This window comes from Parasteatoda tepidariorum, chromosome 6 (assembly GCF_043381705.1).
Source record: "Parasteatoda tepidariorum isolate YZ-2023 chromosome 6, CAS_Ptep_4.0, whole genome shotgun sequence".
Taxonomy (NCBI): Eukaryota; Metazoa; Arthropoda; class Arachnida; order Araneae; family Theridiidae; genus Parasteatoda; species Parasteatoda tepidariorum.
This window is the reverse complement of record NC_092209.1, coordinates 42,361,017-42,380,352: the sequence shown is the minus strand read 5'-3', so window position 1 is coordinate 42,380,352 and position 19,336 is coordinate 42,361,017. Positions and strand designations below refer to the sequence as shown.

Below are 19,336 nucleotides of genomic sequence, written 5' to 3'. Positions count from 1 at the left end.
GCTCTCCATCGTAGTTCTTCAGGCAAATGATGCCTAGAGGTCATTATTACGAATTGGCTATCTCAGATTTTCAATGTCGCAATCACAGTAAAATTTGTGTGCTTTCTCTCAAACTTGGACTTTTATGCTCCAGGCAGATGACGTAAGCCGAGTGCAGCGCCACTAATTTGCATATTGCAATTTTACTCAGCTACTCTTAGTGGACAACATATGCAAATTTTGCACGGTTTGGCTTACTTTTGAAAGAGCTATCGCTATTTTTGTGATTTTTCCTTAATTTATGATAACCAGTGTATATATATATATATATATTCTCATTTTATTTCTATTTTTCCCTTATATTATTATGTAAAACAATATTTTAGGTAACTCTGCAGCAGCAAGTTCAGCAGCAGCGTCATCAAATGGAAACGGTGAGAATAAGCTTAATTTATTCAATATTCTTAAATTATTCAATTCAATATATATATATATATATTCTCATCCCATTTTTATTTCCATTTTTTCTTCATATGATTAATGTAAAACAATATTTTAGACGACTCTGCAGCAGCAAGTTCAGCAGCAGCGTCATCAAATGGAAACGGTGAGAATAAGCTTAAATTATTCAATATTCTTAAATTATTAAATTCAATATATATATATATTCTCATCTCATTTTTATTTCCATTTTTCCTTCGTATGATTAATGTAAAACAATATTTTAGATAACTCTGCAGCAGCAAGTTCAGCAGCAGCGTCATCAGATAGAAACGGTGAGAATAAGCTTAATTTATTCGAACAGATATTTAAAAAAAAAATAGAGTTAAATGTATATTATTAAACGGACATCTATCTCCGTTAAAAATCACTCATATCCAGTATTTATCTGAAGAATGTAAAACACCCACTTGCTGTATTCTTTCTAAATAAATTTTAGTTTAAGGAATACATTCCTTCAGACATTCATAGGTAGCCAACCTCTTAAAGAACAGCACTACTTTTAGAAGAAAAGAAAAATTATGTTGAAAATTATTAAAACTAACAGAATATGGTAAAATTTACCTTGTTTTTAGCTCTACGGTAACATCAAAAAACTCAGCAGTTTTTAGTGAAATGCTTTAGTTATGGCTTTGAAAAAATTAGCTATAAAATATGGTTTTTACATTGTGTGATAAAAATTGGTAAATTTGATAAAATTTGGTAATTTTATCATGATTTTATGATAATAAAATATGGCCTGAACTATTCGATAAAATTTACTTTTCAGTTTTGTATTTCTTAATGAATGTCTGGTAATAAGTACTATAATCTAAAAAAAATTCAAATTCTTTTTAAAATTAAAATTAGCTATAAAATATCGTTTTTACATTGTGTGATAAAAATTGGTAAATATGATAAAATTTGGTAATTTTACCATTACCATTTGAATGGAGAAATAACGAAATTACTGGTTTAAGTACCGATATTTTAATTTTATTAACCAGAAATATGATGGGTTTTTTTTTGCCAGAAATGTAATTATCATACAGTACGGTAATTTTACCAACATTTTCTTGTAATATTTAACGATACTACCCCCTTTACTACGTAATACTTAAATGGTTGCTAGAGAGAATCTTTAGGCGGTACTAACGCCGTTTAAAATATTCTGTAAATAAAGATTTTAGTAAACCAAATTAATTAATTTCAATGAAAACTGTCTTTCCAAGGCAGAATTAGACAAGTATCTTAAATATCACGTATCAGACTGTTCTAATACATCTTTGTATGACGCAATGAAACTGTTGATTGAACAACAGTTGAAGCTGCCTGTTACTATAAGACAATAATTCTAGTTATGCCTTGTTAAAACTAATACATGAAATGAAAAATATAGATTAAGTTGTTTTAAAATATTAAATACAATTTATCACAGCCAAAAATTATTTTAATATTCAAACATGTACTTTTTATATACTAAATGGATTTGATTTCGCTGGATGAAGATCCAACATTGTATTAATTATTAAAAAAGTTCTGAATAATTATTTAAATTTTAGTTTAAATGGCGGAAATTTCACTGTTACTATAAATACTATTTAAATTAGCCAATTAGCCTTTTAAAGGCAGTTACGGATACATGATGTGTTTAGCTTATTATTTAGACAAAATGATTGACATATATCTTTTTCAACAGGATATCTCAATTATACAGTTATCTGTTTACGTTATATCATCGTTATATCATAAAATTATCAACTAAATTTAATACCGAAATATGTTTTCTCGTATTCTTTCGTTACCAAGGCAACTGCAACATATTTTTTAAGATGAAAATGTGACGGATCATCGAATTAAAATAATTTGATTTTACAGGGTAAGTAGTGTCCTCTAAAATCTAAATAAATGTTTCCCATACCTAAGATTTGGTTAAGGTCAATCTTTTATACAAAGGTTTCGATAGAGTTCAGCCTTTTTTTTAAACGTTGTCTTTCACACCTAAATGTTGGAGAAAAAAATAAAAAAATTAGTAAATTGGGTTCAAGACTATTATTTTATTAATTGTTGCAGGGAGAAAAAATTCTGAAGCAGCCAGTAGCAGTGCAGCAGCATCTGGAAACGATGGTGGAGGAAATAGGTGGGATTGGATTTTTCGAGGATTAGGTATGGATTTTGCTACTTTTTCGATTTTACCCATTAAAGCCTTAAGTCCCAAGTTTTCATTAATATTTTATGTAATAAAGCTAAATAATGGTGTGAAAACAACTAAAAGAAATTTATAAAAATCGAAGTTAAAAATTTTTTTTTTTATTTTGTTTAGTAATATAAAAAAATGGAATGTCTGGAATGTACAAATGGAATGTACAAAATGTAAAAAAAATAGTTTTATAAAAAGAAAATATCAAAATCTAAAAAGTATTTGAAGTTCTAGAAAGAACTGCTTTATTTATGGTATTTATAAAATCAAGTTTTCAAAGTTTACAACAAAAAAAATTATCTGTCAAAAATGTTTGTATAAGCAAATTAATTAATTGCATACAAGTAATTAATAATTAAATTTAAAAAAAGACTACATTACCAGCCTAGTATTTGATACGTGCTAACATTCTAAGAAATAATTTATTATAAATTTATGTTGAGAAAATTACTCCTACAGCTTATAAGTTATCTAAAAAATGTCCCTAAAAACAAGATATGAATATTAATGCACTTATAATCTAAAATAACTGAATTGTATCATTTATTTACTGTTTGTTTAAGTTTAATAAATTAGAATACATTAACATACTATACGTTAACATTAACTATAGAATACATTAACATTTTTTAATTAACTTTCTAAGATTTTTACTCCATCCTACGACCTGGAGCTATGTTCTCAGTGCCTGAAGGCAAAACGCTTTCATCTCTAAGCAATGGACTTAACAAACGCTATTAAGTAACCTATAGCAGCTGTTACAATCTGAAAATGTCATTTCGTTAAGAAAGTGATGTTTTTAAAGTCTGGAATGCGACACAAATACATAGTCTTCGCTAACATTTTCATGCATTGTTTATATACTTAGTACAGCTTTTAATTTTACGAGCCTTGCAAAAATATTACAGTAAATGAATTTCTGGGCAATTTGATCTGAAACAGTTCATAAACATTTTTAACTCTGATTACTTTGTTTCATATCGTTATTTGTAACTCATAAATATGGCATTATATATATATATATATAACAAAACGTATAGGGANGAGAAAACCTGCCCTGTTCAGCACTTATTTTCTGCACATACAGAAATTTTTTTATTGATTTACTTCGAAATTATGAGATTCAAATAAATAAAAAGAATTTCGACTATTCACATTAAGAATTTCTCAGAAACTATTCTACTTATTTCTTCCACAATTCAGAAGTTATCGTGTAAAATTACGTAATTTGAAATTTTGCAAACATTTACATACCTTACCATTAAAAATTGCTCAAAGGTTATTAAATCAAGTATCAGAAATAATAAATAATTATAAATTTGTTTGCTTGAAATTATCTCGAAATTCAAAAAAAAGGGTAGAAAAACCTTATATTTTTCTTATTTGCTTAAATGGTTCGAGAACCATTTAAGAGGGCAAAAAGTAAAACTATCATCAATAAGTTCAAAATTTTAACTGCTATGTACTTCCGATCGCAGCTATCAGTCATATTTTGAGCTCTAAAAATCAGAATACATTAAAATAAGAATAAAAATTTTTATTCGATGAAAATACGTTATGTCTTTGCTATTGTAACTCAAAATATCTTCAGCACAAATAAATTTACATACTGTATATTAATTTTTGAGTTTGAATGTTAATACGTTAAAATCTGATCATCCGACAAAACTTAATTCAGCGGTTTTGTTTATTTATTAAATTATTATTATTATTATTCATCTCTGCACTGTACGTCTAATGTAGGAAAGTTTTACTATCTGGAGCAACTTGATTTTTTGAGAATATTGTAAAAGCGACCAAACTTTCACGATAAATTGAATATTCTTTACGCTGTATGCAAGAATACGATGTATTTAAAACATGATGTTCTACTACTACAACAAATCACAGAAATTTCATTAAGTTAATTACATCTTCCTCAAATCTGTAACCCGTATAACTGTTGAACTGTTATAACTGTTAGCAATTTTATAAACTCCGTTCCACTCTTGTCTTCGTTTCAAAATTTTACAATCTTCGAAAAAATCTATTATATTGCAAATTTTTAAAATTTGCAACATTTTAACGTAGTAGGTTTTCAAAAAAAATTAGATATTAAAATTTTGCTGAAAAAAATGACCTCAGATTGCAAATTGGATATTTTATTTTTTGCTGAGAATATATCTTTACGATTGCAGGTAGAGGTGCCAACAAAGGAGGTGATAACGGTGGAAACAATGGTAATGGTGGAGACGATCGTAATAAAGGTAATAATCAGGGAGGCAAGGATAACGGAGGTAATGATGGTGGAAACAATGATAACGGATATAATGGCGGTGGAAAGAAGGATAACGGAGGTAATGATGGTGGAAACAATGATAACGGAGACAATGGCGATGGGAACAAAGATAATGGAGGTAATAAGGATGGCGGCAATGGAAATGGGGGAAATGACAACGGAAATAATGGTAAAAAGGGAGGAAATGGTGACAATAAAGGAAGTACTGGTGCACCAGATGATAATGGTATGTGAATGTGTTATATTTAATTTTTATAAAACATCGTAGAAATCTGAATTTATTACAGTTTCGTTGTACAAGTCACAAAATTCTACTTTTTGGAGGTCATTTCCAATACATGTTCAGAGAAAAACAATACAGAACAAGGCTTCTTTCTCGCTTAAAAAAGAATTCAGACTCAACAGAATCTAAAGAATTAAATGTTGAAAAAAAATATTAAGACCTGTTCAAAATACAAGTGAAATATTAAATGAATTATTCCCAGAAAGTGTAGCGGACAGAAATAATTGGGGAAAAATATCAGAAAAATAGATGAAGATCATAAAATAAGTCAATATCAATAAAATTTTCAATTTTACAAGGAGAAACTAAGGATATCTAATTTCTTAATCGAAAGATGTCTAAATGTATAGCACTTTTTTGATGCAATGTATATCATGGTTTTAACTTATTCTTTATAACTTAATGAGTTAAAAACTTCATTTTCTTCAAAATATTGACGAGGGTAATAAAAATCGGCGTATTTCGAGCACTCAAAAAGAGGCTTCCACTCCCAAGATTCTCTAGGTGTGGATGAGGAAATAAAAGTGATTTGAAACAGAAAACGTGAAGTCGAAAAAAGAAAATGGAAAATAAAGAGAAAAAAACAGAACTAGAAAAATCGTGGTAGCCGAGAGTGAAAATGTGAAAGAACAAGAGCACAAATCTTCAATAAGCTTCAATAAACAATAATCACAAATCTTCAATAAGCTTCTCCCCACCTTTCTATAGCGAGCGGAAATGCATCCTGCCCTGATTTGCCTCTCTCGGTCACAGTGGTTCTCCCAGTTTTGTTTTTCACTTTTATTTTCCATTTTTCCTTTTCGACTTCACGTTTTCTGATTCAAATCGCTTTTATTTCCTCATCCACATCTAGAGAATCTTGTAAATTCTGATCAACACATTACATTATTGCACATTACAAAACTAATTAACGCATTACATTGCTGCAAATTGAGATTTATCCGATCTCTTAATATTTGTGTTTATTGGAAAATGTAGTTTTGCAACGTTATAAAGAGTTTTCTTAATTCAATCTACACTCTAACATATGCATTGTCGAATCTAACAAAATATTTCTCATAATTTGAAATGGAAAGCTTTCGAAGCGTAAAACAGATTTTTTTTTTTTTTCTTTACACCTGTCTTGATTTAAATATTAAGCAACAAACTCACCTACTTACACTTACACTTCAAATCATACGCTATTTCTCTTTTATCTCAGATTCAGTTAACGGTTTTGATTTTTACTTTTACATAAAGGCAAAATTTAGCACTGTCATCATAAAAATTAGTTATCAATAATTTTTTTCTACATTAAACTTTATTCATGTTTGAAATTATTCTATATCATTATGCCTAACAAATTAATTACTAGAAATTAACTGATAGTCTTTCAGTTTTAATACAATTATATTAAAAAAAAGTATGATAATAACTAATTATACTGTTTGTTTTTTTTTAATCTAAATTTATTAAAAGTTTCCATCGATGAAGATTTTTTTACAATTGCATTAGCTTTACATTCATGTTTGTCAAGATGCAAATATTGATTTGGAGCGAATACTGTAAACTTTGATGTAATATGGAGTTACGGCAAAGCGTCGATGTGATGCAAATCATTGTACTTAAAAGTTTAAAAAGTTAAATCAGTTTAAATTTTAGACAGGACAATGGAGATGCTCCCTTATTTTTTATTAATGAATTATTTTATGTTAATCAAAATATTTGAATAACAAATTTTTAATTGGGATGATTATTTTAATTCTCAGCCAACTGAAATTTTTTATAGAATTGAAAATTAGTATTAAATATGCTTCAAGAGATTTTAGAATCTTATTAATTCAAATTAGAACGGTTGAAGCTTATCCAGTAAGAATATTTCCTAAGTTCTGAGTATCATGACTTGAATATAAGTAATTTTTAAAATTTTAATGCTTTCGGTTATGGTTTTTTTTTTCTTTTCGTTTCACAGAGTCGTTTGAATTATTGATAAAAAAAATTATTATCAAATAAAGAATTAAGACGTCAGCTAAAAACTATGAACTAGATTGTTCGAAAAGTCGGCAGACTGATTACATTTTTAAAAGTTTCGAGACACGGAGCGCTCCCACTGTCTCCAACAATTATTTTTTAATAATTAGCAAAATATTTTAATAATTAATTTTATGATTTGCCCATAACAACCCTTTTTCCTGGGGCTAATGTGGACAAAAACTCCAGTCATGTGGCTTTTAAAAAGAAAATAATGTTATGAAATAAGTATACATCTAAATTAGAAAATGTTCTATCAAAAATGAAGATATACGTTCAAATGTTAATTACATAAATACTAGATATATATAACCGAAGAATTGATACATATATGTAGAAAGCTAAATAAAAAATCCAGCTATATCCAAATGCTGCTATCACTTTGTAATGCTCTAGGCTAATTGAAAAAATATCCAGTACTTACTATTCAGCATAAAATCTTTGAAATATATTATAATAAGCCCTAAATTCCTTTTCATTGAACGCGCGAAAATTTAAGCATTCAACCTGAATTGGCTAAGGCTTATAGCAATGAGCTATGTAATATGCAGACGCTTTAAATACAGATGTGGTGAGAATAGAATAATTAATCAAGAAACGATATCTTTTCTTATTAGCCCAAGAGTACCCGGGCTCATTACAATAAATCTTAAAACTGCTTCCTGTACCATTTCAAAAATACTACAACGAATTGCAAAGTGCAAGATTTTTCCGACTAGCTATTATACTTTAATTTACAAAACCGAAAAAAGATTAATTAACTTTAATTTTTTACATTAAGACGATTTTTATTTAACGAATATATTATTTACAACAATATTCTTTTGAGTTACTTGTATAGTTAATTTTAATCAACAAAAAAACTCAATTGTATAGTCTTTTTATCTTAGATTACTATGATTACTATTTTGGCCATTAATTAACCGAAAAAAGATGAATTAATTTTAATTTTTTTCATTATTTAAGATGATTTTTATTTAACGATTATTTTATTTACAACAATATTCTTTTGAGTTACTCGTATATTTAATTTTAATCAACAATAAAACTCAATTGTATAATCTTTTTATCTTAGATTACCATGATTACTATTTTGGCAATTAATTAACCGAAAAAAGATGAATTAGTTTTAATTTTCTACATCATTTAAGACGATTTTTATTTAACGATTACATTATTTAAAACAATATTCTTTTGAGTTACTCGTCTATTTAATTTTAATCAACAAAAAAACTCAATTGTATAATCTTTTTATCTTAGATTACCATGATTACTATTTTGGCAATTAATTAACCGAAAAAAGATTAATTAATTTTATTTTTTTTACATCCTTTAAGACGATTTTTATTTAACGATTACATTATTTAAAACAATATTCTTTTGAGTTACTCGTATATCTAATTTTAATCAACAAAAAAACTCATTTGTATAATCTTTTTATCTTAGATTACTATGATTACTATTTTGGCAATTATGGTGGATATGATTATGGAAATAATGACAAAGGTAAGTATTAAAGAACAGAGTGTTTTAATAATATGCTAATAGAAGTAATATTTCATTAAAAGGACACGGAAGTAAAAAATTGAAAACAATGAAAATTATGTAACCAAATTTCTATCGTATTTTTAAAATACTGTTTTAATTTCTAAAAAAAAGTCATTTAATTTTTAAACTTTTTATCAGTGTATTATTAATAATAAACAAAAGGAAACTTTTAGGACTATATGCATTTTATCGCATATAAAGTATGTAAGTCGAACGAATTTGCATAATATTTTTCACTAAATGTGGAAAATAAAGAGAAATAGAGTGCGCAATATAGACACAACAAATTTACAGTATCTTGTCTAAGTTAACTGTACCTACAATATGTCCCCAAATTTAACCACATTGTCGTGTAAATTAAACCATCTTAAACTTAATTGTACGATAGTACTGTTCAGCGCTAACGGATGTATGGTTCAATTTAACACCTTATTTTGATACGGTAATAAAAGCTCCAATAAAGGTCCAATTCCAATTCAATTTAGTTCCAATTGCCATTTAGGTGCAATTTGAATTGGAGGAAAATTGCATAATATTGTGGTTTATTATGGTTCAACATCAGTGTAGTTTCAGAAAAAAAAAATTGCGGTGAAAATAAAAACAAATGGCTTCAAAAGTTTAATGATTACAACGTTAAAATTTCCGTTCTAAAATTATGGTAAAATAGGCGGCAGCAGTCTGTCTATCCAATTAACCGCAACGTTTACGGTAAATAACACTTTTTACCTTTACGGTTTTGAGACGGTTTACAGTACGGTTGAAAAAAACATAAATATAAAACTATACTGTTTTTTAACCATTTACAACTAGCATGGTTTAAAAATCGTGAAAATGAAATTTATTTGAACATTGGAGTTAGGTTATGCTAGGCAATAGACGTTGGTTTTAGGTTGTGGTTGAGTTGTCATATGAGCCAAGCCTAGAAATGTGGCATATTTAATGTATCTGGTAGTGCCATCTATCGTGATCATTAGGAAATACTAGACCTTTTTCTGTTAAACAGCTTAATGGTAGTGCCATCTATGTGTGGATGAGAGTATCATATTCTAATAATGCAGTGTAAAGGAATTGGGAAGTGCAGGGCACTAAAAACTCTTCATATGTTGAAGGGAATGGAGGAAATATTGCGTTGTCAACCCCGTTTATCGGCAAGATTGATAGATTATCCCTCTTGGCTATAATATGTACCTAGTTGCCAGGAGCTAAGTCGCGTGATTAGGTAGGCCTAGTTGGTGCAATAAAATTCGGTTGCTTAACCGTATTAGGTGAAAACAGTTAATAAACGGTTTGACTTTTCTCACAGTTAAAAGTTTGAATACCGTCTTATTTATGGTAATTTGACTGCTTTGTTTGAGTATGGTAATATAACAATTTTTCCGAGAAATTTGTAACAGTGTTAGTAATCATAAGATAAACAACATGCTTTAAGCTCATATGTTAATTTTGCTTAAACGGTAATTTTCGTAATTATTCAATCAAAAAAATTTTTAAAAAAATATTGAATTAGATAAAGTTTTTAATTTCTTTAGTATTTTCAAAATACCCATGTCCAATGCAATAAATTATAATAAAAACATTTACTTATATTCAGTAGTGTCCCTTTAAAACTAAAATATATTAATAGAGCTTTGATTCAAGATGTATTAGGTACCCGGTCCAGCTAGATTTTCATTACCTGCTTATTACTAGGAAGCGGCGAAAAAATTTCACATCACGGTACCGGGTATCCGAACCCGGTTTTTAGTCTAGACTGGGTTCCGGGTATCCAAACCCAGCCAATTTTACCCAGTATCCAATGCCAGGTAACACTGATTTAAATTCGACACAACCGTATTTGGAATTATAGCAACCTTAAAACTATTCATTAAAGTAATTTTAGTTTTGGAAATCTAAGTATGACATTAGCTTCTTAATAATGAAGCTGAAATAACTGTTTAGAATTCTTATGTTTGAATGTCAGAAAATGTTTATTAATTTTGGGATTAATCACTAAAGTTTAATCACAGTTGGTTTCAGTAATCCCCCTAATGATATATATAATTCTCCTGGTAACAAAGGATTAGAATAAATGAATTTCATTATTTCAAATATTTATATGTTCCACTATCACTCATATAACAATAAAAGATTCACAAAAATTGAAAAGTAAAATTTAAGGTTATTTCATTTCAGTTACAGATGCTTAATCATTGACGTTTAACGGTAAACATTAATGAGAACGAAATAAGTTAATTTGTAATCACGTTTGCCCTACACATTTCGTAATTTCACTCTGTCTTAATGATATTTTATATAACTCCATGAAAAGGAAATTACATGAAAAAAGGACTGAGGATCATCATAACCATGTGATTATGAGCAAATCACTGATTACCCGGGAACCAAAGACACTGTTTATGATCCACTGCTGCATTCATTCGTGAAGAATTTCGGAACCACAGACAGTGTCAATCTACAAAATGTTCAGATTAAAGATTTTTTTCATGATGCAAAACGATCACATTATCCCTTTTAAATGAAAAATAATGTGTATCATGTATTGTAATGTGTGTAATAGTTTCGAAAATACAAATATTTAAAATCGAGCTCCTTATATGTGCTAATCCTTGTGTTATTTTCTTTTCTGATTACATAAATTAAAGAAAGGATCGATATAATAGGCGTCTAAACGTTACGCGATTTCTTCGCCTTTCACAGTTTCCATGGTTTCGGCAAATCTTGTTTTTTTTTTCCAATGACAGTACGTTTCAGTTAGAAGTTCAGATATACTGGCCTGGTGAAAAAGCAAGATATGTTGAAACTATTGTAACTGAGAGAGGAAAAGTGTGGAGAGGAGTAAAATCGCGAAGCCTTGAGATGCATATTCTATTCACAAAGAGTAAAATGTTAGATACTTTTTTAAAGTGGTTTCCTAAATGAAGATCCGGCAATGTAATATTAACAAGGAAAAAAAGTATTTATCTCTTTAAAAACATTTAAATCCTTATGGAATAGTCTAGAAATAGTTAAAATCTAGTTAAACTTTCCATTTAAAACTAAATGATAATTTTAAAAAATTATTAAGTATAACTATAAAATTGCACGATCAAATAGCTTTAACGTTAATTTCTAATGTTTTAATGTTTTCTATTTTAGCCATAATTTTATGCATGTTTCTAATATTAACCATTTATATTTTCTGTGCCTAAATTAAGTTTCAATACTTGTATTATCTGAACTTTATCTTCACAAAAAGCTTTTATTTTTTAAACTTTTTTTAGACTTTATTTTTTAAAAAAACTTCTTAAATTAAAACTTTGATTTAAAAAATATTGAATATATAAAATCGTTCTTCCGAAAAATTTCATCTTTTTTTAGAAACAAAATTTTAAAAATATTCTGCAAAAAGGGAGGACGAGTTTTTTTTTTTTTCGTATAAACGTTTATTGCTTGTGCAAAATTTGAAAATAATAGTTTAACACAATTCTATTGTACTATCATTTGTGCTAATCCTGATAATAGGAAAATGTAGAGAGAGGGGAATAATCTTTAAAAACACTTTTATAAAGCATGTACCCAATGCTTTAAATTAAATAAAAAATCATGCATACGCTTTTTTCAAAAACCCGCTTTTGATTTAGCTTTCGAAACTTTTCATTTAGAGAATCAGGAAATAATTGTCTTGTAAAGTTTTAAGGTTGACCACTTTCAAAATACTCTTGTTCAAAATACTTTATGAGATTATTATCTTTGTTCATATTTTTCTGTACTTTCAGCTGCTGCAGCTTCATCAGCAGCATCTGATGGAAATGGTAAATATTTTTTCTTAAATACTTCTCTTAGTTCATGTTATAATTTTTATATCATCTAATTATTATAATTAATTTCAAATTAGCATTCAAATGAATTTATTTTGGAATTATGAATTAAATTAATATTATTTACAATTAAAATTCAAAAGAACATAACTTGAAACTAATATTCAAATTAATACAGATAGAAATTACAATAAGAGTGAAGTAATATAGACAGAAGTTAATTAAAGTTAAAACTAAAATTGTTGGAATAACAATCATAATTTCAAATTAAGATTATAAGATACAATTTAAATTTAATATCATAAAAGGATAAGTTATTTTATAATAACTTTAAAGTACCCTAGAGTTTTCCTTGTAATTTGAAATTTATTTTTATATATTATAATTTAAATTCCTCCATTTTGTATTTAACTTTCTATTTAGAACTGAATAATAATTTTAGAAAATTATTACTAATAACGGTAAAATTGCACTATCAAATAGCTTTAAAGTTAATTTCTAATGCTAAACTATTTTGTGTTTTAGCCCTAATTTTTTACATGTTACTATTACCCTAATGTTACTTTAGCCCTAATTTTATGCATGTTACATGTTATTTATTTAGCACTAATATTAATCATTCACGTTTTCTATGAAAAGCATAACTAAATTAAGTTTCAATATTTGTATTATCTGAACTTTATCTTCTCAAAAAGAGTCGCAGATTTTATTTTTTAAACAAGAATTTTAAATTAAAACTTAGATTTCAAAAAGTTTGAATACATAAAATCGTCCTTCCAAAAATTTTTATCTTTAAGAAGAAAAAAAATATATTGCAAAAAAAAGAGACTTAGTCAAAGTTTTATGTCACAATTTTTTTCGGTATAGACATTTACTGCTTGAACAAAATTTGAAATTAAATTTAAAAATTTCAAAAAATATTTTAACTCAATTCTATGGAAATGTGAATAAACAGCGTGATTCTGTCATCATAGATCATGAGACGAATTTAGATGGGTGATTAAGTATACTAAAACATGCATTTTGTTATATGAACGTAGTATCTAAAGTGACGTATTCAAGCAAACACAAGAACTGACAAGAGAGAAATAATGTGTTTTTTTTACGAAATCAACTTAAAGTGCTTCTTCGAACCAATATATTATTCACAATAAATGTCTACAATTGCGATAACCAATAGTAATACATGCCTAGTAACATCATGAAAGGAATTGGAAAACACGTTAAACAATGATAGTCAATTTCAACAAGTTTGCAGCCACAATGGATAGTCGTGCAATGAAGTCCAGAGTCTATTGGAGTCTTGTAAATGATGCCCTACAGATGCTCTTCGTTATTTTATTTTATTTTACAACCGGCGTTAAACTGTCGACTTCAATTCTGAGTGTGCAACTATCAATGTTCAACTCCGTAGCCTTGTAATTTTGAACCCAACCCAGAAGACTAGGAAACTCCTGGATAAAGCATCGGGACAAACTGGCTTTAGTAGAGGACTTTTTGGTGTAAATAACCACATTTCCGTTACATGAAGAGGAAAACTACTAAAATCTCCCACGGTTAACCCGACGGCAAAGGGGATTCTAACCCATGCCTTGCCTATTACTGAGGATATATTACGTCAACCAGAATTCGCATCAACTTGTCTCTGCTGGGATTTTAACCTGGGTCTCTTCATTGGGAGGAGAATGCTCTATCGCCAGAGCCACCACGACTCTTTCAGATGCTCCTTGCAAAATCCTTGCTAGATAAATCTGACGAAAAAGGTGACCATCGGATGTGACCATCACTAAAGTAGCACCCAAGTAACTCTAATAGCCGCCCTCTATCAGTTGTTTTTCCAGCCAATCTCTTATAGTTCGTATGGAATGGAATGGTCACTATTGTGAGTATTTAATGTAAATACTTAATTGATGCAAATAAGCACTTGGCGTTGATTTTGTAAATAAACACATTATTCTCTCGTGTCATTTTTGCTTTAGTATATAAATACGATACATTCCTATACTAAAAAGTACATGTTTTATTATATTTAACCACTCCTCCCCTGATCATAGTATCCCCCTGTATAGTTTTCTGCACCATCAAATTTATGATAAAGACTATAAACAACCGATGAGGGATTTAACCGATGGATTAACCGATTAACCGATTAACCGAGGGATTAACCGATGAGGGATAATTACGTTTAGTTAATGGGATTTTTATTTCATAGGCGGTTCAGCTGCATCATCATCGGCAGCGGCAAGTAATGGAAATGGTAAAAATGGTAAGTATTTAGGTATAGGTGAAAACCACCAAAATTGCCTGCAGCTATCTGGCTCGCAAATTTCCAGTCCAGCTGCTTTTAACGACCAGCTCTCCTGTTTAGCCTTTCTTAAAATAAAGAAAACATAATTTTTTACTTTTATTTTCGTTCAGGAAACAAATTTTAAAAGTTATAAAAGCTGGAATTATAATTATGGCCAACTACAGCGAAGAAAAAAATCTTCAAAACGAGAGAGAGTCGTTAAAGGCCATTGAATTGTAAATTAGCATCCGGTCCGCAAACTTAAAAAAATAAATATCTATTTTAATTATTTCTTAGGTATTAGTGACAAATTTAACCTCATAAAACGTTTATAAGTTTCAATTTTTAAAAAAAGTTGCTTATAGTGTAGTTTTTACCAATTATAGTTGTTACAGTTGCTCTCAAATTCTTTCAATATGGTTTCCAGTTTTCTAATTATTTGGTATATTAGAATAATACTGCTATGTATTTGTAAATGTGTGTATAAATTTGTGGGTATTCTTTTGTTATGGGGCTAAATATTTCAGACGGACTCTAAATAAGCAGTTTAATTAGAAAATTCGCAAGAAAGTAGCGTTATTCTAACGTAGTATAGAGGGAAAAAACACCTAATGCATTTCTTTTGAGCTTCTTCTATTGTAGCGAGCAACGCCTTCTAGTTGAAAAGAAATTGTAAAATGTAGTTGTAGTTTGTCGTTCGAAGCATTCGAACCTCTCGCGTGTTCAATGTTTCATTTTGGATTTTTGTAATTGTTTCTTAATAATAAATTTTTTATTTGTTTATAAAAACCAGCGACCTTCATTTTGGATAGTACACCTCGGTTTGGTGACATTTTTGCCGAATTGGCGATAATTTTAGTGACTTGGCGACTATTTTGGTGACAAAATTATAATTCCGGAAAATTCGAGTTTCGAAGGGATAAGAATAATATACGGGAATTGTCTAGAATCACGTCAAAAGTTCCAGGGTCCCGTAGTCAGGTCTATATAAATAGGAGTATGCCTCGCAGAGCAGAGTAGAGGGAGTATTAGTCTGCTTATGACTGCATTAGAGCTCTAATTTACGAGTATTTTCTGGAAGATTCTGCTAATAAATTTTTGGTGTAAAGGACTGTTTTATTCATCTCCAACTCTACATGAACCCTGTGTTTGGTAGAATACGTTGAGTTTAAATATCAGTTTTCTGTACCCTGATGCTTGTTAGACATATAAAAAAAATCTTTAAAGACATGTTTTATTAAATGGAATTTTAATTTTATAGGTGATTCAGCTGCAGCATCATCGGCAGCGGCAAGTGATGGAAATGGTAAGCATTTAAGCATAGGTGAAAACCCCAAAAATTGCTTCCGGCTGGTCCAAAATGCAAAATTATTTTAATTATTTATAGATATTCATGACAAATTTTTACTTAGTAAAATATTTATAAATTTTAAATATTAAAAAATAATCTGGATTATAGTCTTAACCAATGTTTAATCTTATAGTTAATCTTTATAGCTCACAATTTCGGCAATATGCTTTCCAGTTTGTATTTATTTAGCATATTAGAATATTATTTTGTGGTTAAATTTTCAAATGATTAAATGTAAGCGGAATAAAATCGCTCGAAATGTAGACAATTCTTTAAAGCTAATACGTATCATTTACTTTCAATTTAGTTCTCATATTAATTGAAAAAGAACTTACGCTTATCCTCTTCGTAATTTAATAGTAATTGGATGTAAATTACTATTAAGAAAATATGTTTTAATCAGTTTTAATGCATTAAAACGTGATTGAATAGAAATATTAAAAGAATTATTGTTTAAATCATCTACTTTCAAAATATGCTTTACATTCAATAATGCTTGACAGGGATTCGGAAATGTTATATACTAGATATATATACACCGAAGAGCCATTACATTGTGACCACCCTCCATCTATAACAGTGGGCTCGCCCAGGTTTTCATGGTTTCTCGCCCAGGAACAATGTTTTACTGGGGCACATTAAGACCCATAATCCTCATAAAACAATCCCTGACGTCTGCAAGTTACTTGAACATAGTTGCAGACCAGGTTCACCCATTCATGGCAACAGTTTTTCCTGCGGGGGATGGTGTTTACCAACAGGATAATGCACCATGTCATAAGGATTGAATCGTCATGGATCGGTTCGAGGAACATTCCAGTGACTTTCAAGTCATTTCTTGGCCCCCAAATTCACCTAGAGCATTTGTGGTCCTACTTGGAAAACCAAATTCGTGCTACCACGCTACCCCCTCAGAATGTGAGGGAATTGCAGGACCAGTTGGTGAGCACTTGGTACCAGATACCTCAGACTACCTATCAGCACCTTGTGGAATCAATGCCAAGGCGGGGGCTAGCAGTTTTGAGGGCTAAAGGTGGTCCTACATGTCATTAGCAGGATGGTCATAATGTAATGACTCTTCGGTGTATATATCTAACTAGATATGTATCTATGTAAACATAACAACTCTTTAACCTGAATAATTGAACATTTTATGCGTGTTATTGAACAGCATTGAACTTCTTTATCATTGTTACTGACATTGAACTTCTTTGTCATTGTTACTGACGTTGATCTTCTCAATGAATTTCTAATCGACTTTTTGTCTAACAGGTGGCTCTGCTGCATCCTCATCAGCAGCGGCAAGTAATAATAATGGTAAATATAAATATCTGTTCTCCTTACATTTAAGAAATTAAAAATACTAAACATTCAATGAAATTTTTAAATCGTCTAACTGGATTTTTTTAATGCTTAACTAAATATAAAGCGAAAGATACTGAATAGTTTTAATTCATTAAAACTAACTGGGTGTTGTTATTATTTTAGCCCCTATTTTACTCTGATTAATTTCGCTAATAATTCGTTATATTTCGAAAACCTTTTTCTCACTTAATTGAAAATTCTCTTAATGGGAAAATATTTATCTTTTTTAATAAAAATTCTGAGACTATTTATAATGAATGGTGGCTATGGACTACCCTGCATGTGCTTATAGAATAAAATACAAGTAGGCCTGGAAAATTTACTCATTTTATAGTGTTTATGTTTTTTCGGGACACTTATAAGCAATTTTATATACTTTTTCGAGTAACTAATCAGTTTGATAGAGGGATCGCGTATAACAACAATCAATAGCACTCATAAATTTAAAAAAAAAAAAGAATTCACAATAATCATTCAAAAAGCAAGAACTTAAATTTATAAAAATTCGTTCATTTTATTTACTGTTTATATTTTACATTTTATTATATATCTTATTACTGTATTATTACTATACACTTCATTACTATATTATGTATTTTTATTTCAACTAAACACCATTCTAAAGTATCACACATCACCCAACCATTGCCAAATACCTTGACCTATTTTTAAAACTCTAAATTTTAACGATTATGGTAGAAGTGGCACGTAATTTTGACGCTGTTCAGAAGACGTGGACAGCGCGTGAATAACACCCCCTAGAATAGAGAAAGCCGCCACAAGGGTTATCATAAATAAAAAATCTGATCCTTTAGTGTCCCGAACATTGTGACATCTTGCTTATATCCCTCCCATTGCGCAGTTTGGTAGCCCGAACGTGGTGACATCGTTCTTAATTTTTCCCCAGTGCTCAGTTTATGTTTGTTACGTCGGACTATTAAATTGGCCCTTGAGTAGGCCTTCTCTGTTACAGGAAGTGCTAGTCTGAACTGGTACAGCTCTCGATCCAAACTTACACATCACAAATTACGCTATGACTTTCAGCCACGACAGTTTTAACTTGAAACTTGCTGCGTGCACACGTCGCTTGTTTTGTCTGTTGCAGAATCAAACTCCCTACTCCCAGCTCTGCAACCAGTGGCGTGAACGACGTCTTTACCGACTGTGCCAAAGTAGCTGCTTATTTGAACAATATTACAGTTCAACGCAATCCAAGTTTTTCACAGTATACCATGCTTATATACGTATGGTTTTTAAAAGCATCATGTTTATTAATTGATTAAAAACTTCTTTCCTTCAAAGATATATATAAATAGAAAAAAAAACAGTTGACATGCTCCAAGCTCCAAAAAACAGGTACCCATTTTCAAGACGTGAATGAGAAGAAGCAAAAGTAATTTGAAATTTTAAATGAAAAGTTGCCAACGAAAAATTTAAAAATGAAGGTAGGAAGCAAAAGTAGAAAAATCACAATAGCCGAGAGGGAAAAAAGGATGAAAAACAGAACAGGAAAAACCACAGCGGCCGTCAGAGGAGTGAATCAGGGTAAATTATGGAGAGAGGGAGATATATAAATATATATAAATGGAGAGATAGATTATAAATCCACCCGCTATGGAACTAATGCCGTTAACAAAAGAATTAGCACTCATATAAATAAAACAAGCTTCCAGGGCATCAAGATAAGCTGAGGTGACTGTGGTTGCATTGTCGAAATTCAATTTATGTCTGCCCTGTTAAGGTTGGGTATAGAAAGAA

The 19,336-nt window shown here is 29.5% G+C and overlaps 1 protein-coding gene across 1 annotated transcript in view; it reads left to right on the top strand.

Moving 5' to 3' along the window:
• Positions 1-19,336, top strand: part of LOC107440890 (uncharacterized transmembrane protein DDB_G0289901) — a gene marked incomplete in the record, with an annotated part of 26,918 nt that overhangs the window by 5,551 nt on the left and 2,031 nt on the right. Inside the window, 10 exon segments of the mRNA XM_071182268.1 lie at positions 368-413; positions 539-586; positions 708-755; positions 2,533-2,625; positions 4,837-5,163; positions 8,677-8,736; positions 12,534-12,569; positions 14,788-14,841; positions 16,124-16,168; positions 17,486-17,530. Coding sequence (XP_071038369.1) covers positions 368-413; positions 539-586; positions 708-755; positions 2,533-2,625; positions 4,837-5,163; positions 8,677-8,736; positions 12,534-12,569; positions 14,788-14,841; positions 16,124-16,168; positions 17,486-17,530 — 802 coding nt within the window.